This window comes from Bos indicus, chromosome 20 (assembly GCF_029378745.1).
Source record: "Bos indicus isolate NIAB-ARS_2022 breed Sahiwal x Tharparkar chromosome 20, NIAB-ARS_B.indTharparkar_mat_pri_1.0, whole genome shotgun sequence".
Lineage (NCBI taxonomy): Eukaryota > Metazoa > Chordata > Mammalia > Artiodactyla > Bovidae > Bos > Bos indicus.
In genome coordinates this window covers 9,915,056-9,939,837 of record NC_091779.1, presented here as the reverse complement: position 1 = coordinate 9,939,837, position 24,782 = coordinate 9,915,056, and the positions used below count along the sequence as shown (strand labels likewise).

At 36.9% G+C, this 24,782-nt stretch overlaps 1 protein-coding gene across 2 annotated transcripts in view; it reads left to right on the top strand.

The window, feature by feature from the left end:
• BDP1 (BDP1 general transcription factor IIIB subunit) overlaps positions 1-24,782 on the top strand; it is an 85,193-nt gene that overhangs the window by 40,170 nt on the left and 20,241 nt on the right. For both annotated transcript variants that reach the window (XM_019982827.2, XM_019982828.2), the window contains exons 20-32: positions 856-1,034; positions 1,951-2,158; positions 5,157-5,293; positions 8,787-8,988; positions 9,248-9,435; positions 10,249-10,630; positions 11,255-11,380; positions 16,559-16,595; positions 17,068-17,163; positions 18,900-19,128; positions 19,612-19,772; positions 22,236-22,386; positions 24,353-24,533. In XM_019982827.2, coding sequence (XP_019838386.2) covers positions 856-1,034; positions 1,951-2,158; positions 5,157-5,293; positions 8,787-8,988; positions 9,248-9,435; positions 10,249-10,630; positions 11,255-11,380; positions 16,559-16,595; positions 17,068-17,163; positions 18,900-19,128; positions 19,612-19,772; positions 22,236-22,386; positions 24,353-24,533 — 2,277 coding nt within the window. The remainder of the gene's footprint in view (positions 1-855; positions 1,035-1,950; positions 2,159-5,156; positions 5,294-8,786; positions 8,989-9,247; positions 9,436-10,248; positions 10,631-11,254; positions 11,381-16,558; positions 16,596-17,067; positions 17,164-18,899; positions 19,129-19,611; positions 19,773-22,235; positions 22,387-24,352; positions 24,534-24,782) is intronic.

Sequence of the window (24,782 nt, the reverse complement as noted above, 5' to 3'; positions counted from 1 at the left end):
AATTCTTACTATACTTGAATATTTGTGCTTTTTCCTCCTAATCTTATATTTAAAAAAGATAAATCATGGAAATACCCTGGCAGTCCAGTGGTTAGTATTCTGTGCTCTCACAGCTGAGGGTCTACGTTCAGTCTCTGGGGAACTAAAATTCCATAAGCTACATGGCATGGCCCCCTCCTCAACCCTCTAAATCACTTTATGTTGATTATTTTATCCAATTATAAAAATTTCAAATTAAAAAAAATCATCTAAAAAGTTAGTCCTTTATAATGTTCCATCTCTTCCTCCCAAGTTAATCCCAAGTAGCAATTTAAAATATGTCTATCTAAATTTTTCTGTATAGATACTTATTTATATAAATAATAGAATGTGTTGGTATTTTCATTGTTTTCCAAAAGTAGCATCATATCTTATAATTTTTTTCATGTACAATATTGTGAACATCTTTTTGGATCAGTATATACAAGTTAAACTTCTTTTAAGTGACTGTATTATTACATTGTAAAGAAATTATAATTTATTTATTCAGTTGCCTACTGATTTGTCTTATTTCCAGTTTTTTTTTTTCTTTTTTGGGGAGCTAGCAGCAGCAGCAGCATTATATTGCTACAATAAATATCCTTGTTAAAAAAATAAATAAATAAATATCCTTGTTATAATTTATTAGATCCTTATTTGAGTGCTTTTATAAGATACATTTCTAGAAGTAGAATTGCTGGGAATTAAAATTATTGATTGATACTGCCTTATTGTCTGCAAAGACTATATGAATTTATTCTTCTAATCGTTTATAAAGTTCTTATTTCCCTATACTTTTACCAACCCTTGATGAAGTTTTTTTTATCTACCTTCTAGGATGTGGCTTCTCTAATGACATCAAGAGAAAAAGACAAATTAGATCACGGTCCAGAGGAGACTGTGATATTACCATGTGTGCAGACCGAAAAGGACCTTTCACCTTTGAGTTCTTGTGAATCTAAAGAGGAGTCTCAGTCCACACAAGCCCAGGAAAAGGAATTACTTGTTTCTATGGGGTAAAAAGTGATAGTATTTTAAAAATCTAAAATAGAATCATTTTAAGTATTCATTTTTTTTAAGATGTGTTAGTGTAGTTTAAAAGTGAGTATCAAGAGTAGTTGGTTTATTTTTTATTCATGTGGCAGACTGCCTAAAATAGAAAATCAGTTTTACTTCAACACGTTTCAACACTTGCCTGCTTATATTCACTGTTAGCTGCTTAGAATCTTATGCAAAGCAATGAATTTTAAAAATATGTGTGTATAAGGTATGTATTGATTACCTCTTTAAAAATTTTAGTAAGGTACATATGGGCTTCACCAGTGGCTCTGGTAAAGAATCCACCTGCCAACAATGCAGGAGATGCGGATTTGATCCCTCAGTTGGGAAGATCCCCTGGAGAAGGAAATGGGCAGCCCACTCCAGTATTCTTGCCTGGAAAATGCCATGGACAGAGGAGTCTGGTGGGCTGCAGCCCATCAGGTCAGGGAAGAGACAGGACTTGGCGACTAAACAACAACAAAGATACATATAAAATTTGCTATCTAACCATTTTTAAGTGTATTGTCCAGGGCCATTAAGTACATCATCAGTACACCATCACCACCATTTATCTCCAGAACATTTTCTTCCCAAACTGAAACTCTATACCCAGTAAAGAGGAACTTCCCATTGCCCCTTTCTCCAGTCCCTGGCAGCCACCATCGTACTTTCTATTACTATGAATTTGGATATTGTAGGTAATCTCACTACCTTTTGAAAATTGAAATAACTTTTTTTTAATAAAATGAGTTATAATCAGAAAGTAATTTAATTTTCCTTTACTGTACAAAATGTTTTTATAGTTTTATTAGATTCAAATTTTATATTTTTACAGTAATTTTCATTTTTTACAATCAAGCTTTCTCTCTTTTCTCCTGTCCCCTTATCTAGGACTCATAATATAAACACTTTTGAACAAGGAATAAAGGAAAGGGTTATCCAAACTGCTCCACTAGTAAGGGGTCGACTTCAGAGACCCAGACCAAACTTAAGAAAGGCTGGCCAGAGACAAGTAATAGAAATTAGTGAAACCAAAGAAACAACTAAGGAAGAAAAGATGCTACAAAAAGATGAAACTGGAGAGAAATTCCTGACTGTGGTGAGTTATTGCTGTGTAATTAAATCAAGCCCTTTAATGCATATGAGAATATCAAATGGTAGCTCAGACTTGGCTTAGAATATAAGCACCTGATGTTTACTCTAGTTTATTAATGCATAACATATTTACTTTTGTTTCAGATTTACTATTGTGGATTTTTTTTTTTTTTTTAATGAAAATAGATTCCCCCTCCCCCCCACTAACCTATTCATTACAAAAATGTTCAGAATGGGAGAAAATAATAGCAAATGAAGCAACTGACAAACAACTAATCTCAAAAATATACAAGCAACTCCTACAGCTCAACTCCAGAAAAATAAATGACCCAATCAAAAAATGGGCCAAAGAACTAAATAGACATTTCTCCAAAGAAGACATACAGATGGCTAACAAACACATGAAAAGATGCTCAACATCACTCATTATCAGAGAAATGCAAATCAAAATCACTATGAGGTACCATTTCACACCAGTCAGAATGGCTGCGATCCAAAAGTCTACAAATAGTAAATGCTGGAGAGGGTGTGGAGAAAAGGGAACCCTCTTACACTGTTGGTGGGAATGCAAACTAGTACAGCCACTATGGAGAACAGTGTGGAGATTCCTTAAAAAACTGGAAATAGAACTGCCTTATGATCCAGCAATCCCACTGCTGGGCATACACACTGAGGAAACCAGAAGGGAAAGAGACACGTGTACCCCAGTGTTCATTGCAGCACTGTTTATAATAGCCAGGACATGGAAGCAACCTAGATGTCCATCAGCAGATGAATGGATAAGAAAGCTGTGGTACACAGTTATCAAGACAGTATGGTACTGGCACAAAGACAGAAATATTGATCAATGGAATAAAATAGAAAGCCCAGAGATAAATCCACGCACATATGGACACCTTATCTTTGACAAAGGAGGCAAGAATATACAATGGATTAAAGACAATCTCTTTAACAAGTGGTGCTGGGAAATCTGGTCAACCACTTGTAAAAGAATGAAACTGGACCACTTTCTAACACCATACACAAAAATAAACTCAAAATGGATTAAAGATCTAAACGTAAGACCAGAAACTATAAAACTCCTAGAGGAGAACATAGGCAAAACACTCTCCGACATACATCACAGCAGGATCCTCTATGACCCACCTCCCAGAATATTGGAAATAAAAGCAAAAATAAACAAATGGGACCTAATTAACCTTAAAAGCTTCTGCACATCAAAGGAAACTATAAGCAAGGTGAAAAGACAGCCTTCAGAATGGGAGAAAATAATAGCAAATGAAGCAACCGACAAACAACTAATCTCAAAAATATACAAGCAACTCCTACAGCTCAACTCCAGAAAAATAAACGACCCAATCAAAAAATGGGCCAAAGAACTAAATAGACATTTCTCCAAAGAAGACATACAGATGGCTAACAAACACATGAAAAGATGCTCAGCATCACTCATTATCAGAGAAATGCAAATCAAAACCACTATGAGGTACCATTTCACACCAGTCAGAATGGCTGCGATCCAAAAGTCTACAAATAGTAAATGCTGGAGAGGGTGTGGAGAAAAGGGAACCCTCTTACACTGTTGGTGGGAATGCAAACTAGTACAGCCACTATGGAGAACAGTGTGGAGATTCCTTAAAAAACTGGAAATAGAACTGCCTTATGATCCAGCAACCCCACTGCTGGGCATACACACTGAGGAAACCAGAAGGGAAAGAGACACGTGTACCCCAATGTTCATTGCAGCACTGTTTATAATAGCCAAGACATGGAAGCAACCTAGATGTCCATCAGCAGATGAATGGATAAGAAAGCAGTGGTACATATACACAATGGAGTATTACTCAGCCATTAAAAAGAATACATTTGAATCAGTTCTAATGAGGTGGATGAAACTGGAGCCTATTATACAGAGTGAAGTAAGCCAGAAGGAAAAACACCAATACAGTATACTAACGCATATATATGGAATTTAGAAAGATGGTAACAATAACCCTGTGTACGAGACAGCAAAAGAGACACTGATGTATAGAACAGTCTTATGGACTCTGTGGGAGAGGGAGAGGGTGGGAAGATTTGGGAGAATGGCATTGAAACATGTAAAATATCATGTATGAAACGAGATGCCAGTCCAGGTTCGATGCATGATACTGGATGCTTGGGGCTGGTGCACTGGGACGACCCAGAGGGAGGGTATGGGGAGGGAGGAGGGAGGAGGGTTCAGGATGGGGAACACATGTATACCTGTGGTGGATTCATTTTGATATTTGGCAAAACTAATACAATTATGTAAAGTTTAAAAAAAAATGTTCAATCAATACAAAATAATACAATAATTACCCCAAAGTCTCACCACTCTGAGGCAAGCACTGAAAACCTTTTGATATGCATGTGTGTGTGCATACTTACATAAATTTATATAATAAAATCATTGTATGCATATTATTTTGTGACTTACTGTTTTTCGCTTGTTATACTAAGTGGTTTTCTATGTCATGAAATAGGAAGTTAAATAATTTTTAACTGCTGGGTAACATTCTGCTATTTTGAATGACAATTTAATCAATCTCTTATTAATGGAGCTTTTGATATTAGAAAGAAATCTTAAGCAGTTTAATGCCCCATTTCAACAGATCTTGTTTTTCTGTTCTTTTTTTCTCTGCTAAGGGAAAATCTACATTTAAAATAAAGTGAATGTAATCCTTATTTGCTCCCTCCCCTAATTAAAACCAAATGTATTGAACTCTTTGGGAAGGAGAGTCACAGTAGTTGATTATTGTAGTTTTTAAAGCATTACACGAATGTATTACTGCAATAATTGAAAATTTCTCTGAGTTGGCAGTTTTGTTTTGGGCAGCAAAACATGAACATTGCATACACAAGTTTGAGATTGCATTTTAAAAACCTAAATACCTTTCTTAATGATGGAAATATTTTAGGAAGTATGTTCTGTTGCTTAAAAAAAAAACCCCAAAACAACTAATATAGTTTTGTCATTTCAGCCGAATTCTCAAATTGCAACCGAAACTGAAGTTGTATCCTCTGAAGTGTCAGAAGGCAGAGTGTCTGAAAACCAGAGCCACGTTCTTTTAGAAAACCTTCATATTAACAAGGTAGATGTTTTAGGTGAAAAGATGAGGTGAGTTTGCTTTTAATTAGAAAATCGTAAAACCTTTCAAAGATAAAGGTTGGATATTTGTATAATTGGTTTTATGTAATTTCACATTTCATAAGTTTTATGAAAGAAAAATAATTAAGGAATTAGAATATTTTAAATCTGCTTCTTGGGACTTCCCTGGTGGTGCAGTGGTTAAGAATCCTCCTGCCACGGCAGGGACACAGGTTCGATCCCTGGTTCTGGATCCACATGCTGCAGGGCAGCTAAGTCTGTGCACCACAAGGACCAAGCCTGCGCTCTAAAGCCCACATGCCCTGGAGCCCGTGTTCCCCAACAAGAGAAGCCACTGCAGTGAGAAGCCTGTGCAGTGTAACTAGAGAGTAGCCCCTGCTCACTGCAACTAGAGAAAGCCTATGCGCAGCAGTGAAGACCCAGCACAGCCAAAAATAAATAAATAAAAATTTTAAAAATCTGCTTCTTCAAATACCGTAAGAATTACGTGACTGGTGTTCTCTTAGTTTATAACTTAGCTGAGAAGTTTGGCAATCATCCTCATTTTTAAAGTAAACTTTTATGGGAGAGGTTCTTAAGTTCTTTGCATCTTTAGAAATTTACAACCTACTGATAAAATTCATAAATAGGAAGTGCTGTAAAATACTTCCTATGTGCTGTCCTTGAAGTTGTGTCCCATGCCAAATGATAAGAATGTTGTGTTTTAAATGGAACACTAGATGGTTGAAGATATTTTAGCACTAGTCTTTTTATTTATCACTGCAATCTACTTCATTATTGATACAGGAGCCCCTGGTGGCTCAGACGGTAAAGAATCTGCCTGCAGTGCGGGAGACCTGGGTTCGATCCCTGGGTTGGGAAGATCCCCTGGAGAAGGAAATGGCAACCCACTCCAGTATTCTTGACTGGAAAATCCCATGGACAGAGGAGCCTGGCAAGCTAAAGTCCATGGCGTCGCAGAGTTGGACGCAACTGAGCAACTTCACTTTCACTTTCTTTTATTACTGATGATGTTAAATTAGGATTTGTTAGTTTCTTCTTTTTTAATGTGTAAGGAAAATTTTTAAATCTTCCCTTTCCAGATATGGTTCATGGTCCATCTAATTTTAGTTTATTACACTATTTTTGTAACTAGGTCATGTTTTAGTGAATATTTATTAGTTTTCCTCCAGAATGTCTTCAGCACTTGCAGATTGACATTTAAACATTCTAGCTTTAATTATATGGAATTAACTTGATTTTTGGGAAATGAAAAAGAGATGGTGCTGTATCATTTTTTCACTCTCTGTGAAGCTGTAAGAGTAGGATTTGGGCATGATGTCATCTGTTTGAACAAGTTATGTTATTGATTTAGCTTAACTTTATACAGTCTACTTTCATTAAGGCATACTTCTTACATGAAGCACTTACTGTTTTAGTATGAATTTCTGTCATTTCTTTTGTTTCCCTTTATGTGTGTGTATGTGTGTCTTGAAAAGCCTTTTTATATTTGTTTTTCTTGTAAGACTAAGTCTTTAATTTAAATTAGCAAGTGATAAGAGAATGCTTCGTTGCAAGAGTCCCCTTGGAGAAAAGCCCTAAATGAAGTGCAGGAGCAAGTCAAGGGATTTGTGGGGAAAGAGGGAACAGCAGTTGAGAAGTACTTCAGGCAAAATCATGTCTGACATGTTTGAGGGCCAGCAAAGGGGGCCAAAGTGAAACGGGACGAGAAAAGAGGAGCAGTTACATGAAAGGTAAAGACTGAGCGGGAGAAGCACAGGTTATGTGGGGCCACTGTCAGGATTTTGAGTTTTACTCTAAATGAGCCTTTAAAGACTAGTGACCTTTGAGTTCAGCCTTTCCTAATACCTCATTTATGACTGACTGTAATTTATAATAGATCCAGAGGATTTAAATGGCTTGCTCAAAGTAACATTGGCAAGTTAGTTTTTAAACTTAATGTTTTTAGAATTTATGACTTTTAGACTAGCAGATTCCTTTTTACACTCAGCCTTCATATTTTTTAATGAGCTAGATCAAACTTTCAAATGTCTATATGGAAACCCCTTCCTCACCCACCCCTTTTAGTTTGTTTGTTTAGTGTTGGCTGCGCTGGGTCTTTGTTGTTGCTGAGAAGGCTTTCTCTGGTTGTGACGAGTGGGGGTCACTCTTCACTGCGGTGCTTGGGCTTCTCACTGCGGTGACTTCTCTTGCTGCAGAGCACAGGTTTTAGGCTCGCAGGCCTCAATAGCTGTGGTGCATGGGCTTAGTTGCTCTTCAGCATGTGGAATCTTCCCAGACCAGGGATTGAACCCAAGTTCCATGCATTGGCAAGTGAGTTCCTATCCACTGTACCGCCAGGGAAGTTCCCCACCCTCCTTTCCAGCTTTTAGCTTTACCATTACTGATACTTTCTTCAAAGTATATATTCAGTCTAGTTTTAAAGTTAGCATATTCTTATGTCCAGCAGTTTTTTTACCTCTTTTAACCCCAGTAGCAGATTGAGCTTATATATATATTTAATAATCAAGTACCTTTGTAGAATCACATTTGACTGTAAGTTACTTATACTTGAATATATCATGTTTTCCCAAATACCTACACTGGTAATGCCTACACTGGAATGTATTAGCTAGCATCATAACCTTGTTAGAACATCTTATGAAGTTCCTTGGTGTTTCACTGCTGGATGAACTTAGCAGGATTGGAACATTTAGAAATGTAACTACTTTGTTTTCTAGGTAATTTATTAGAAATATTACTTAAGATTAGTCTTTAATGCAGCTCTTTCAGAGGACTCACGATCGATACTTACATATCCAGTTTTTCTTTATCCAGATTGTATTAGTTTTAAACTTCTTAATTCACATGGTTGCCAGTTATTAAATATTTCACAGGAAACTTTAGGATAGCTGTTTGTGTTGCCTTGGGATCTATGGCTACTGTATTGAATGTTAAAACCTTGTCTTTCTCTGACTTGGCAGATACATATGGGTTTATTTTGATTTTTATGACATTGCTGTCAATAAACCCTTTTCTATGAGTTGACAGGCATGTGGTGGGAGAACAGACTCTAGCTTTCAAATCTGCTTTTGAACTAGAAGAATCAAGGTTGTTGGGACCAGTGTATATTTGTTCATGCTTCAGAGCCCAGTTGAGGGATTTGTTTTAAAGTGTCATTATGAAATCCATCTTCAATTACTGGCATTTTTGTTTTGTATCTAGTTATTTCTCTGAAAATTAAAGTAGCATGAAGCCACACTCCAGAATCAATGAATGAAAGCTAAAAAAGATTGAATATCAATATATTAATGTGAAACTATTTTTCAAGCTAAGTGGAAGTTCTAAAAGCTTTTAATGTTGTTCATATCAGCACATGAGGTTTCGTTTTATACGTTTAGTTTTATAGCCTATTTATGTCCTTCGAACATAGAATTGGTTTGTACCCAGAATTGTTTAACTGCACTTGCATCAACAGGAATTCTGATTTTGGTTCTTCAACATGATTTGTATTTCATTCTAGACATGGACATGAAACGTATGTTCCTAGTCCACCGCAAATGATAAGAAGACAGTTCCAAAGGGCTACGCCAGACTTGGGAAGAGCACAAAGTAAGAAAGAAGCATCAGACATAGAAGAAGACAGAGCAGATCAGAGGAAGGCAAGGAAGCCAGAAGACAGTTTGTCGCAGCATGAAGATTCTGACAGCCAGCTTCTTCAAAAAGTAAGTTTGAAAAAAAAATTTTTTTATTAGTGGGCTCTGTTGTATCTATATTATGAAAGAGAACATTTAAAAAATAATTTTGCTTTTTGTATTATAACTATTTTCATGAAAGCTGATTGACTCCTAATATTTTGATAGTTTAGAAACCAATCAGTTGCGTATACGTATGTAAGCGCAGCGCTTTAAACCAAACTACCAAACCAAATTACCATACAGATTGTTTCCATGATAATATCAGCTGTTTATTCTTAAATTTAAGGGAAAACCTGAGTTTCTGACATCTCTGGAGGTTTCAGCAAGAAAAGATTCTGTAGGTTCCAAGGAGACTGAATTGGCAAAAAAAGATGATCAATCAGAAGTTGAACCATCTGGAAGTGTTGGAGAGAAGACTGGAGAGGATAATTCTGTGTGTGCAGTTGTTGAAAAGCAGTGTGTCAGTAAACCAAGGTAAAGTTTTATTTAACAAGTGCTTTCAGAATAGTAAATACAAATAATATTCCTTATGGATGTCCTACTCTAATTTATTGATAAGAGTAAAAAGATTTGTTAACAGAAGTGTGGGTTGTTTTTTACTGACAGGTCTGTTTCTTTCCCACTTTTGATTTTTATTTACTCAAATTTACTTTTTAAAAATAATCTCTGAAAGATTTTTCTTTCCTACATTTAAAATTTCTGGGTATTGAGTATATTAGGCATGAGCAGGAACCTGACTAAAGAGTAGTGTGTATTGCCTAAATAACTAGGATGCTAAATTGAATGGAGTCACAAACACAAGTGAAGGGTATCCTTTTCCCATAGTTTTCAAGGAGAGTGGAAGGGAGCCTGAGTTCTAAAAAAACATTGCTTTATTGGATTTCCATCTTTTTTATTTTAACCTAATCTGTTTACCTAGTAAGATAAACCATATGACTTTTTGATCCCTTATTTTGTATTTATTGGCCCAATGTTCTTTATCCTTTTTTCTTCTAATAATTTCCAGTCTTGTATTTCATCATCGCTTAAACAACAAGGGGAAAAATGGCTCACAATTAAAAACTTACTGTGAAAAATTTGTAGGTAGATAACTAAGATTTAACTCTTGAGTGAGAAACTAGTAACTGTAAATTCCTCTCATTCTCTTCACAGCATGTGTTGACAGAATGGGTGGTGAGCATTTTATATTAATGGCTTGAATTGAGATTTCACTTTAAAAGTTGAGATTTCATTATAATCATCCTTGTGCACGTAATGACTATGTTGCTATTTTGATTAAACATCCAGCTCCCCTCAATTGTTAAAAGAACCAGATAACTCTAAAATTGCTCTGGATCGAAGAAGAGCGCTCTCTTCTGCCTCTGAGCGTGAGATAGATCGTAGTAGAAGGAGAGTACGTCGAAAGGTTAAACCCAGCGTCCCCAAAGGGCGTGGCTCAAAACGAAGCCGGACTAAGACTTCTAAGAAGGAGCCCAGAGCTTCCAGGTCTGTGCTGGTGACTCTTCGAGCTTCCCAGGAAGAAGACGAAGATGATGGTGAAGACTTTGACTATGAAGAAGAAAGCTATCATCTTGCTCCTGAAGAAGTAAACAAGGCTCCAGTGTTTGTACCTATTGGTCTCAGATCTCCCGAACCCGTTCCTGTTCAGATTGAGGAAACTATGGAAGAGGTAGTTTGACTTTGGAATCCTTGGAACTTGATCTTACTTGTTTTTTGCTTTTGGTGGATCATTATCTCTTCTCTTAGCGATATTAGAATCTGAGGATTACTAGTGTAATTTGTTTGGGGCCTAAATTAGTAGAAATAGACTTGTGTGACCTCCTGTGTTTGCTCAGCCCCTGCAGCTCAGGCCCAGCTCAAGGTAGTGAGTATAACAGCACTAAGACAAATTAATTTCACTTGCAGGCAGGGACCAGCTTGTCTTACTGAGCTATGTATTCTTGTACCTATAGCCTTCTCGTTTTTAGGAAGCGTTTCATAAATGTTGACAGACTGATGAGAGAAATTGTGGGAAAGTAGGGACAAGTTGGGGATCATGGAAAGTAAAATGCTGGTTACTAAGAAAACTAGCTCTGGATGTTTCGCTTACCGTTTGTCAGAACCACAGACCCTTCAAAACCCTTAAATGTTTCATTTTTGCCAAGATGATGTCAATCAATAAGAATTACTGTATTGTAGGTTTTTAAATTGTGTATGAATGTGAATTATCTCTTCAGTTTAATATTTTATGATTCGTTTTGTTTTCCTGTGATGGTATGCCAAAATGAAATAATGAAACTTTTCATGTTGGCAGCTTGTAATCCCCACGAATGTCACAGATGTAGGATGCATAACTGTTGTTGAACATCAGCTTTCATCAAACATAGATGTGATTCCTCAAGAAATGAGACAAGAAGAAAATTTGAATACATTATCAGTTGTAAGCATCCGTTTTATTATGTTTTACCTCTAATTCTTTACTTTCAAAAGACTCAGTTTATTTTGAAAGCTGTAGGTTTATAGTTAGTTCCTAACTTGTATGATTGGCATTATTATTTCTAGGAGCTGAAAGTGTAAATGGTAGAAACTAGTGAATAATTTATAGATTTTATATTTGACTTGAAAAGTATAGATTTTTGTGTACAGGAATAGCTCTTAATGTTAAAATTCTGATGCATTAAATATAAACTAAATTTCAGTTATCTAAAACATACTTAGTTGCCTGTTGCTTGGCGCACTCTTGCTCACTTCCTTGGTATTTAACTTGTTTTTGTAAATGAAATCTTATAACTTTTAAAAAAAACAGCTTTATTAAGATACAGTTCACACACCATTCAGTTCATCCATTTGAAGTATACATTTCATTGGTCTTTAGATATCGGCATAGTCGATTTTAGAACATTTTTGTCACCTCAAAAAGAAGTCTTGTGCTCATTGATAGTTGCTCCTCATTTCCTTCCAGCCTTCCCCAGACCTAGGTGACCAGTGACCTATTTTTGTCTCTATAGATTTCTCATTCTGGACGTAAACACACAGTATGGTCTTTATTCATTCATCTCTTCATGGACGTATAGATTGTTTCCATCTTTTGGGCATTATAAATAATGCTGCTATGACCATTCGCATCCAAGTTTCTGTATGGACATATTTTTCATTTCTCTTGGGTACATTCATGGAAATCTAATTGCTGTATTATATGGTAACTTTGTTTAATCATTTGAGAAACTAGCAGACTGTTTTCCAAAGTTCCTGCATCATTTTATATTCCCATCAGTAATGTATGAGAATTCCAGTTTCTTCACATCCTGACTTTTTTATTTTACTTTTTGGATCTAACTGTCCTAGTAGGTGTGAAATGATACCTATCATTATGGTTTTAATTTGTATTCCCTAATGATTAATGATGTTGAGCGTCTTTTCATGTGCTTTTATTGGCCATTTTTATATCTTCTTTGGAGAAAATGTCTGTTTGGAGTCTTTGCCTATTAAAAATTTATTTTGGTCCATTTGTCTTTTTTTTTTTGAGTTGTAAGAATTTTTTTATATTCTTGATACAAGTTCCTAATTGTATATATGGTTCTCAAATGTTTTACCTCATTCTGTGGGTTGCTTTTTATTTTCTTGACAGTTTTTTAGAGTACTTGGAGTTCCGTTTATCTATTTTTGTTGTTGTTGTTGCTCATGCTTTCACTGTCATATCTAAGAATCCTTTCCCAAAGCTAAGGTCTTAAAGATTTACTCCAGTTTTACATTTAAGTCTTTAATCCATTTTGAGTTTTGTTTTTTTTTTTTTTGGACATGCCATGTGGCTTGCGGGATCTTAGTTCCTTGACCAGAGCTTGAATGCGGGTGCCCAGCAGTGGAAGCACCAAGTACTAACCACTGAATTGCCAGGGAGTTTTCCTCATTTTGAGTTAATTTTTATATGGTGTGAGATTAGAGTCCCAGTTCATTGTTTTGCGTATGACTGTCTAATGGTTGCATCATTTCTTTGAAAAAACTGTTCTTTCCCCATTGAAGTTTTTTTATTTTTGTCAAAAATTAGTTGGCTGCAGATACGTGGACTCTCAATTCTATTCCATGGACTTATTTGTCTGCCTTAATGCTGGAGAGGCTCTATTGTTTTTTGTTGCTCTGTAATAAGTTTGGGAATTTAAAATAGGATGACTTATACTTTTTTTCTGTTTTTAGGATTGTTTTGGCTATTGTGGGTCTGTTGGAATTCATATGAATTTTAAAATCAACTTATCAGTTTCCATAAACATGTCAGTTGAGATTCTGATTGTGATTACATTGAATTTGTAGATCAGTTGGAGGAACAGGTATTGCCTTCATAACAATGTTGAGTCTTTCAGTCAATGGACATGGAATATATTCCCATTTACTTAGCTCTTCTTTGATTTCTTTTGACAGTGTTTTGTAATCTTCAGAGTATGAGCTTTGCGCTTCCTTCATTTGCAAGTATATTTTTATTTTTCATGCTATCATGAATGAAATTGTTTAATTTCAAATTTGGCTTGTTTATTACAAATTTATAGGACTGCATTTGATTTTTGTATATTGATCTTGTATCCTGCAACTTTGCTGGACTCATTTATTCTAACACTTTTTCAGTGGAGTCCTTAGGATTTTCTACATACAAGATCATGGCATATATGAATAGAGGTAGTTTTACTTCTGCCTTTCTGTATTACTTTTGTAGGGTTACTGTAACAAAGTACCATGATCTGAGTGGCTTATTCTGTCATAGTTCTGGAGGCTAGAATTCCAAAAGCAAGGTGCTGCTGGTGATGGCAGTTGCTGGCAGTCCATGCCATTCCTTGGCTTGTGGCAACACAGTCCAGCCCTGCCTCCCTGGCCCATGATGTTGCTCTCCCTGTATGTGTGTCTGCTTTTCTTATGGGGACAGCAGTCTGACTGGATTAGGGCTAACCCTAACCCACTATAACGTCATCTTCACTTGATTATATGTAGAAGACCCTGTTTCAAAATAAGGTCACATTCGCAGTACTGGGGGTTAAGACTTCAGCGTGTCTTTCTGGGGGATATAATTCAATTTATCACACATTCCAGTCTGGATGTCTTATTTCTTTTCTTGCTTTAATTACCATGTCTAGAATTCCAGTACAGTCTGAATATAGGAAGGGAAAAGCATCCAGTCTTTCACCATTAAGTTTGATGTTCAGGTCAGTTCAGTCGCTCAGTTGTGTACGACTCTTTGCAATCCCATGAATTGCAGCACTCTGCGCCTCCCTGTCCATCACCAACTCCCGGAGTTCACTCAAACTCACGTCCATCGAGTCAGTGATGCCGTCCAGCCATCTCATCCTCTGTCATCCCCTTTTCCTCTTGCCCCCAATCCCTCCCAGCATCAGAGTCTTTTCCAATGAGTCAACTCTTCGCATGAGGTGGCCAAAGTATTGGAGTTTCAGCTTTAGCATCATTCCTTCCAAAGAACACCCATGGCTGATCTCCTTCAGAATGGACTGGTTGGATCTCCTTGCAGTCCAAGGGACTCTCAAGAGTCTTCTCCAACACCACGGTTCAAAAGCATCAATTCTTCGGCACTCAGCTTTCTTCACAGTCCAACTCTCACATTCATACATGACCACTGGAAAAACCACAGCCTTGACTAGATGGACCTTTGTTGGCAAAGTAATGTCTCTGCTTTTGAATATGCTATCTAGGTTGGTCATAACTTTCCTTCCAAGGAGTAAGCGTCTTTTAATTTCCTGGCTGCAGTCACCATTTGCAGTGATTTTGGAGCCCCAGAAAATAAAGTCTGACAGTTTCCACTGTTTCCCCATCTATTTCCCATGAAGTGATGGGACCGGATGCCATGATCTTCGTTTTCTGAATGTTGAGCTTTAAGCCAACTTTTTCACTCTCCTCTTTCACTCTCATCAAGAGGCTCTTTAGTTCCTCTTCACTTTCTGCCTTAAGGGTGGTGTCATCTGCATATCTGAGGTTATTGAGATTTCTCCCGGCAATCTTGATTCCAGCTTGTGCTTCTTCCAGCCCAGTGTTTCTCATGATGTACTTTGCATGTAAGTTAAATAAGCAGGGTGACAATATACAGCCTTGACGTACTCCTTTTCCTATTTGGAACCAGTCTGTTGTTCCATGTCCAGTTTGATGTTAGCTCTGGATTTTTCATAGGTGCCCTTTTCCAAATTGAAAAGTTCCATTCTGTTCCTACTTTGTGTTAAGTGTTTTATCATGAAAGACTGTTGGAGTTTGTCGTATGCTCTTTCTGCACCTCCTGAGATGATCATCTACTTATTGTCTTTTATTATATTGATATGATGTAACACATTGATTTGATTTTTGGATGTTAAACCGAAAAATTGCATCCCTGGGATAAATTCTTCTTAGTTATGGCATATAATTTTTTTATGTTGTTGGATTCAATTTGCTAGTATTTTATGGAGGATTTTTTTTTGTCCATATTCATAGTAGATACTAGTCTATTATCTATGATAATCTGGTACCAAATTTTTTGTGATATCAGGAACTGAAAGCCCTCCAGCTGTGGCCTACAGGGAGAAAGGTCCCAGTTTTGTTGGCTGCAGCAGTCTGAGGTAGAGTTTCTGCCTCACTGAGTTGAAAGGAGGGAGAGAACAGTCTTAGTTCAAATAGGACGGACTTTCACCTTTGTTACTGAATTTTCAACAGTTTTTCAAACATATGAGCATCTTATGCCTTTAAGATCTAGAGGCTTTAAATGGTGGCTCTTTAATAAATGTTGCCAGTTTCATTGGGGAGAGGGCCAGCAGAGCTCCTCATGTTGCCATGCTGGGCATAAATCCTGTAACTACTTCTCTCTCTCTCTTTTTTTTTAATTTTAATGCATTATTTATTTATTTAAATGATTACTTAATTTATTTTGGCTGTGCTAGGTCTTGGCTGCTGCACTGACTTTTCTCTAGTTGCAGAGAGCAGGGGCTACTCTAGTTGCGGTGTGCGGATTTCTTATTTTGGTGGCTTCTCTTGTTGCACAGTAGGGGCTCTAGGGCCTCTGGGCTTCAGTGGTTGCAGAATGTGGGCTCAATAGTTGTGGCTCCCAGGCTCTGGAGCACAGGCTCAGTAGTTGCAGGGCATAGGCTTAGTTGTTCACGGCCTGTGGGATCTTCCTGGATCAGAGATTGAATCCAGGTCTCCTGCATTGGCAGATTGATTCTTTACCACTGAGCCATCAGAGAATCCCCTATACGTTCTTAATTTGCTAAAAGTTTTTAAAGTTTGAAGCCAACTAGTAGTATAAAGAATTCATGATATTCTTCCGACCTTGGTTTCCATTGGGTCAAAACTAGTAGCAGGTATGACTAAAGTTGAAGGATTATGAAAGTGAATAAGAAAGGCAGATGCTTGTTACATATGACTACAGTTAAAATTTGCATATAAGGAAAAGGTAAAAGAAGGAGCAAGAGTTGAAAATATTTGACTGTTAAACTCCATTTCTGTTGTTTTATGAAATGTTATAAATAATTATAAATTTCTACTCCATTGTAACCACAGGCACTGAAAGACCTGTAAAATGTAGTGCTTTTTGATATACAGAACATGTATTTGGGAAAATACATAAGATATTATTAATGGTTTTCTTTTGCTGTTTTAGGAAATGACCGTAGGTGGACATTCCCAAGCTGAAACAGGTAACTGTTAATAAGGAAACTGCTAAAAATTCTTGGTTAACCCCAACAAGCACAGTGATTTGGCAGTGGTGATAGTAAATGAGTCAGTTTGCTGAAAAGTTGAAGGAGAAGATTTAGCAGGTGAATGTATTATTTCTAGGAGAAACTTGGATTCTTGGAATGCTGGTTTAAGAGTGATTAACTGTTTAATAAAGGAGTATGTATTTTCTCTGATAATGCACAGATGTGAATATTTCCTTTGAAGCTATTGAGTTATTTAATGGGAAGGAGGCACTTTCAGTGGGTTAAAGTCAACAGTTGTTACTTTCTTTATTTGTAGTATATAAACTGAATGAAACACTACCCTGGTAAGGGGTTAGTGGTATGGAAACTTGTTAATAGAGGGTAAACATCTACATTGAAATTCTTTTCTAAAGAAACAAACTTAATTTTCCAGATTCATTCTTCTATTAATGTTGGTTTGGTTTTTCAGAAAGTACCAACGATGGGAGCACTGAAGCTGCCATAACCCTACTGACTATGGGAGATCTGGTGCTGCAGTCAGAGATTAGCCCAGAACAGAGTGATGGTAAGAATAAAAGAGAAGTCCTAACAAAAGAAGAAACCTTTAAAATCCAGTGTTTAAGAGATTATACTCATATTTGAATATTAAGTGACTATCTGCCTTTTTATATTTGAAGTTAGTGTCACTTTGTTATTTTTTAGAAAAGGTAATATGTATGTATATGATCCCGGGGTTGGGAAGCTCCCCTGGAGGAGGGCATGGCAGCCCGTTCCAGTATTTTTGCCTGGAGAATCCCCATAAACAGAGGAGCCTGGCAGACTACAGTCCATGGAGTCGCAAAAAAGTCAGACACAACTGAGCGATTAAACACACACACGCACACACACACATGTATTGATCCATCCTACCTACTTGGCCCTCCAAATGTAGTGGCCTCCGTTTTCACGTAGTGCACAGGGTTTACTAAGGATAATAGGTATTCATGGAATAGTTAATCTGCTGAATCCTCTACTTTTATCAATACCAATAAGTATCATTGGTCAGCTAAGTTCATTGATCACTGATCACTCTGTGCATGTTTCTTTGGCGGAGAAGCTGCTGCTTTAGATAGACGTCTCAATTCCATGACAGTCAAATACAGTGTGGAGGATGGTAGCAGTCACAGAGATTATTTAGACTATTATGTTAGTCTAAATATGTGTCAGCCAAGACTTTTAGTATTTTATTTTAGCCTGTGGTCTTTACTGTCAAAGTACCTTCTACTTTGTGTGTGTGTGTGTGTGTGTGTGTGTGTGTGTGTGTGTGTGTGTGCGTGTGCGCGCGCGCGCACAGGTGCGCGCACTCAGTCATGTCCAACTCTTTGTGACCCCGTGGACTGTAGCCCGCCAGGCTCCTATGCCCATGGAATTTTCCAGGGAATAATACTGGAGTAGGTAACCTTTTCCTACTTCCCAGGGATCTAACCTGCATCTCTTGGATTGACAGGTGGATTCTTTTCCTCTGTGCCCCCTGGGAAGCCTGCCTTCTACTTTAAGTATATTAAATAGATAATTATGTTAATTATGCTGCTGTTAATTATTTTAACTGCAGGTTACTCCTGACGAGTAACCTGCCATTGAAGTGTCAGCCTTCTAGGCCTATAACTATATAATTATCAGGGAAGTCTCTTGATTTGTGTTACCTGTAGGACCCCTTTTTCAATGGGAAAGTATTGCATTGCAACCTGTCACAAATGTCTAGCACGTAAAATACTGGTTTTAAAAAATCATAAATAAAGATAATCCTGTCTTGAAATTCATCTGAGGTTATATAGTTACTGGAAGTAACAAAAGGATTTATTTATAATAACAAAGTTTCAGTCTGTAAGAATTATTAAACTTAGAACATGTCAAGTTGCTAGCATGAGATATGAGGTCATAAATTTAAACTTGGAACCAGAAAGAGCATACTTATAATACAGATATTTAGTTTCTCAAATGTGTTTTACCCATTTTATCATTCCTTCAGTCCTATCCTTAATGAATTTAATAAATCTTTAACACATTGTTTACTCAAAAAAAAAAATTAGGGACTTCCTTGGTGGTCCAGTGATTAAAACTGTGCTTCCACTGCAGGGGATACGGATTTAGTCCCTGGTTAGGGAACTAAGATCCAACATGTTGTGCAGTGTGGTGGTGGCCGCACTCCCCTGCAAAAAAAAAAATTAAAAAAAAAAAAAATTTGGCAGTTGCTGCATGTTGAAGGATTTATTTGGACATCTATTTGTGTCAATTTTAATTTTCTGTTTTTTTCTGCAATAGGAATATGTATACTTCCTGATGCTCATTCAATCGATCAAAGCCATATTCCTTTTAGCCCAGATAATGTAAATCTCAAAACTGTTCATGAATGTCAGGAACCTTCTTCATCTGTCCATAGTACATCTCCATCAGTAGAAGAAAACAAGATTGTATTGGATGTGGATAAACAGAACACTAAAGAAGAAATTGGTTTGACAGAAGAAGTAAAGGAAAATACTATATCATCCAGGTTTATTTTGCTTTATTAAACTATTACTGTTTTTTGAGCTTTACAAAATAAATTACAGTGTTCAATTTATAAATATATATAAACCAACCATCAACTTGACTAATACCTTTGAGTAATAATTAATTAAATGTAAAGTGGGCAGTGCTAGTTTTTCACCCTTTAAAAGTAAGGATTAGCTGATTTTGATTTTAGTTTAATGGTTTACATATTAAAATTAACCACAGTGCATGTTTTAAGCTTTAAAGAAACCGTCCTATGTAAATATAGTTCCCGTTTTACAGACCTGGTCCAGATTCTCTTCTTTTCTCAAAGCTTTTAGATATTTCTACCATGTAATAATTTTAGCATTAAGATATAAACACCCTAGATGATGTAGCTCCTGAGAAGATGGCATTTAACTGTACCAGTGCTGGATAGAGGGAATCAATGTGAGAGAGAGACTTTTTCCACAGTTGATCAGTTTCTCTTCTCACCTGTTTCTAGGACTACAACTTCTGAAGTGACCAATAATTTGAGAAAGAGAAGTAGATTTGCCAAGCCCAAGCCAAATCTTAAGAAGATTTTAGGGACCAAGAGATTTGGTGCTCATCAGAAAGTTCCTAGTTTGTTTGTAACTAAAGGAGAAGAAGTGGAAATTCAAAGAGGTAAACTTTATTGTTCCCTTAAAAGTTACAAAATTACTTTGTCACAAGAAATTTTATTGTTATTTCAAATGGGATATTCAGTTGTTGCAATTATTTTAACCTGACTATTAAAAAGTTAAAACATACAGAAAGTAGAATGAGCTATAAAATACCCATAAATCCACCAACTAGTTTCAGTAGTTATTACCCTTTCACTATATTTACTTGATCGAATTTTCTCTTTGTGTATATATATATATATATATGTATGTGTATATATATATATATATATATATTTCTCTGTGTCTGTTTATATGTCAGTACTCAAGCATACATCTCTTAGGCATACATGCATGTGGCAGAAAACAAGACGGTACCCAAAAGGGAAAAATTTTTTAAACTCCCTCCTTTCTTGGTTTCCCAGTCCCCTAATCCCATTTCCAGTATCAGTTTTTATTATGGACTTCCAGGAATGTTTTCGAGAAGGCAATGGCACCCCACTCCAGTACTCTTGCCTGGAAAATCCAATAGATGGAGGAGCCTGGTAGGCTGCAGTCCATGGAGTCGCTAAGAGTTGGATACGACCGAGCGACTTCACTTTCACTTTTCACTTTCATGCATTGGAGAAGGAAATGGCAACCCACTCCATTGTTCTTGCCTGGAGAATCCCAGGGACAGGGGAGCCTGGTGGGCTGACGTCTATGGGGTCGCACAGAGTCGGACACAACTGAAGTGACTTAGCAGCAGCAGCAGGAATGTTTTATCCACATGAGGATCTAAATAAGGGTATATGTATATACACACATACACACATATATGTACACACATGTATATTCCTTTCAGCAAGAACAAAAATATATGCATATTATATCTACTGTCCAGCATTTCTTGAAGGTGGTGGTTTTGTTGAGATAACTCATATACCATAGAATTCACCATTTAAAGTGTACAATTTGGGAATCCCCTGGCAGTCCAGTGGTTAGGACTGCATGCTTCCACTGCATGGGTTCAATCCCTGGTTAGGGAATTAAAATCCCACAAGCTGCGCTGCGTGTACCCCCCGACCCCCTGCCAAAAAAAAAAGTACAGTTCAGAGGTTAGTATATTCACCTTTTGGATTTTATAAATAATGCTGCTAAGAACATTCATTTATGTGTTTGTGTGGGCTTGTGCTTTTATTTCTCTTGGGTTTATGCCTACAAGTGGAATTGTTGGGTAATCTTTTGAGATACTGCCAAACTTTCAAATACAGCTACACCATTTTATATTTCCGCCAACATTCAGTGAGGGTATCAATTTCTTTGTATCCACCCAAACCTTTGTTAGTATTTGTCTCTTTGAGTATAGCTATCTTAGTGGGTGTGAAGTCCTATCTTGGTGGTTTTGATTTGCATTTTATTTCCCTTTTAACTAATGATGTTGAGTATCTTTTTATGTGCTTATTTGCATATCTTCTTTAGAAAAACGTCTCTCAAGATCCATGCTCATTTTAGAATTGAGTTGGTTTTCATTATTGAGTTCTTTATGTTAGTGCATTCCATTTTTAAAGATTGAAAAAAATATTTAAATTTAAATTTTTAATTATTTAAATTTTAAATAGTGAAAAAACATCTTTCCATATGATTGCATAGTGCTCTTGTTCCATTTTTTCAATTCTATTTATTCAGTTTTTTCAGTGGCCTCACTATATTGTGACTTACATGTTGAACCCTAGTCCCACTTCCTTTTGCATCTGCCCTTCTTGTCAAGGTCTCAACCCCTTAGGGTACTAGTGGGAGCAGGAAAAGCAGTGGTAGGCTGCCTAGATTGTATTCAGTCCTCTCCATATGTAGAGGATCTGAATATTTAGCATCATTTTCCCCCTGTTTGGGGGTTCCTGGTTTCTGATATTTCTTTTGAGCCAGCAGTGCCTGTGATTCAGTTAGTAAATTCATTTCTTTGGCTTGAGCAGTACCCAGAAGATCCAGTGTGCAGGGTCCAGTTACCTCTTTATAGTGACATCATTGTCTTCCTATTTGTGACATTATTCTTTACAGATCAGCTCTCTCCCCAACACTTCCTCTAGGGTGGACAGCCAGACTTCATGAGTACCCACGTCTAAACCTCTTTGTATGTGTGTTTCTGATTATACTGCTGTTACAATAAAGTAGAAATATAGTTGTTGGTGATGGACAGGGAAGCCTGGCGTGCTACTGTCCATGGGGTCTCAAAGAGTCAGACATGACTGAGTGACTGAACTGAGCTAATAATTGTTGTGGCTGCCAGGAGTGAAAGAGGTGCAATGCAGATTCATTAATTATCTCATTTACGATAAAAAGTGTAACTGGCCCAGACCACCTTTCTGCCACGTGAAAAAGCTTGCTTTTTGGATTAAGAGAAGTTTGGAAGAGCCACTGTATGGTAATCTTTGAAAAAAGAATATATTTCTAATTTTGACTTTACTATTTTATAAAGTCTATGTTTTAAATGTGTTTTTTATTTAAGAAACTGAGAAAAATGCTTCTCAAGAAACAGCATTAGAAGATAAAAACCTTGGGTCAGTTACAGCAACAGAGAGTACAGAGCAGAGCAAAGTGGCATCTGTACATGGTATTGAAGAGACCAGTATTTCACAAGAAACACACCTAACTGAAAGGTAAGAGAGGAAAGATGCTCTGGGATTTGCTTCATATTCTGGGTCAACTTTGACCATAAGCAGTAGCTGTGAAAATTTGTTCTATTGCATTTAGTATGTATTTTTTTTTTTTTTTAATTGGAGGCTAATTACTTTACAATATTGTATTGGTTTTGCCATACATCAACATGAATCTGCCACAGGTGTACCCGTGTTCCCTATTCCATCCCTCTGGGTCGTCCCAGTGCACCAGCCCCAAGCATCCCGTATCCTGCATCGAACCTGGACTGGCAATTCGTTTCATATATGATATTATACATATTTCAATGCCGTTCTCCCAAATCATCCCACCCTCGCCCTCTCCCACAGAGTCCAAAAGACTGTCTATACATCTGTGTCTCTTTTGCTGTCTCGCATACAGGGTTATCATTACCATCTTTCTAAATTCCAGATATATGCGTTAGTATACTGTATTGGTGTTTTTCTTTCTGGCTTACTTCACTCTGTATAATAGGCTCCAGTTTCATCCACCTCATTAGAACTGATTCAAATGAATTCTTTTTAATGGCTGAGTAATACTCCATTGTGTATATGTACCACAGCTTTCTTATCCGTTTGTCTGCTGATGGGCATCTAGGTTGCTTCCATGTCCTGGCTATTGTAAACAGTGCTGCAAGGAACATTGGGGTACTCCTGTCTCTTTCAGTTCTGGTTTCCTCGGTGTGTATGCCCAGCAATGGGATTGCTAGGTCATAAGGCAGTTAGTTCTATTTCCAGTTTTTTAAGGAATCTCCACACTGTTCTCCATAGTGGCTGTACTAGTTTGCATTCCCACCAACAGTGTAAGATTTATTGCTTGTAGACTTTTGGATCACAGCCATTCTGACTGGCGTAAAATGGTACCTCATTGTAGTTTTGATTTGTATTTCTCTGATAATGAGTGATGTTGAGCATCTTTTCACGTGTTTGTTAGCCATCTGTATGTCTTCTTTGGAGAAATGTCTAGTTCTTTGGCCCATTTTTGATTGGGTCATTTATTTTTCTGGAATTGAGCTGCAGGAGTTGCTTGTATATTTTTGAGATTAGTTGTTTGTCAGTTACTTCATTTGCTATTATTTTCTCCCATTTTGTAGGCTGTCTTTTCACCTTGCTTATAGTTTCCTTTGTTGTGTAGAAGCTTTTAATTTTAATTAGGTCCCATTTATTTATTTTTGCTTTTATTTCCAATATTCTGGGAGGTGGGTCATAGAGGATCCTGCTGTGATGTATGTCGGAGAGTGTTTTGCCTATGTTCTCTAGGAGTTTTATAGTTTCTGGTCTTACGTTTAGATCTTTAATCCATTTTGAGTTTATTTTTGTGTATGGTGTTAGAAAGTGTTCTAGTTTCATTCTTTTTCAAGTGGTTGACCAGTTTTCTCAGCACCACTTGTTAAAGAGATTGTCTTTAATCCATTGTATATTCTTGCCTCCTTTGTCAAAGATAAGGTGTCCATATGTGCATGGATTTATCTCTGGGCTTTCTATTTTGTTCCATTGATCTGTATTTCTGTCTTTGTGCCAGTACCATACTGTCTTGATGACTGTGGCTTTGTAGTAGAGCCTGAAGTCAGGCAGTTTGATTCCTCCTGTTCCATTCTTCTTTCTCAAGATTGCTTTGGCTATTCGAGGTTTTTTTTTATTTCCATACAAATTGTGAAATTGTTTGTTCTAGCTCTGTGAAAAATACCGTTGGTAGCTTGATAGGGATTGCGTTGAATCTATAGATTGCTTTGGGGTAGTATACTCATTTTCATTATATTGATTCTTCTGATCCATGAACATGGTATATTTCTCCATCTATTAGTGTCCTCTTTGATTTCTTTCACTGCATTTAGTATGTCTTAAAAGTTGGAAAACCATTAAATGAGATGAACCTTGACATACCAGCTCTAAATATTATTCTGTGGCTGTCTCCTTGATTTCAGATATATACTAACCTGTCTTTCAGAGGTGAAGATCAAGAACGGAGATCTGAAGAAGTTCCGATATCATCAGTTGCTCCAGCTGTTTATTCTGAGTCAGGGCCCCATACAAGTGGTTTGGGCATGGGTCTTGGTGAGAGTTCTGTTGAAGAGCCTCTGGGAAAGGACTTTAATGGAGACCCTGTGCTTACACTAAATGTGCCAAAGGTAAAAGGATGTAAAATATAACAGGGAGTGGCTAGCTAGTTCTAATTTATGCACAATAAATTTCACCCTTTTTAGAGTATAATTTAACAAATTTTGATAAACATATATCATTATATAACTGATACATAAAAAACATATATCATTATATAACTGATACATAAACAATTCCATCACTTTCAAAATTTTCCAGTGTCCTTTTTTTAGTCACTCCTCCTCTCCACCCCCAGCTTCTGACAGTGACTAATTTTT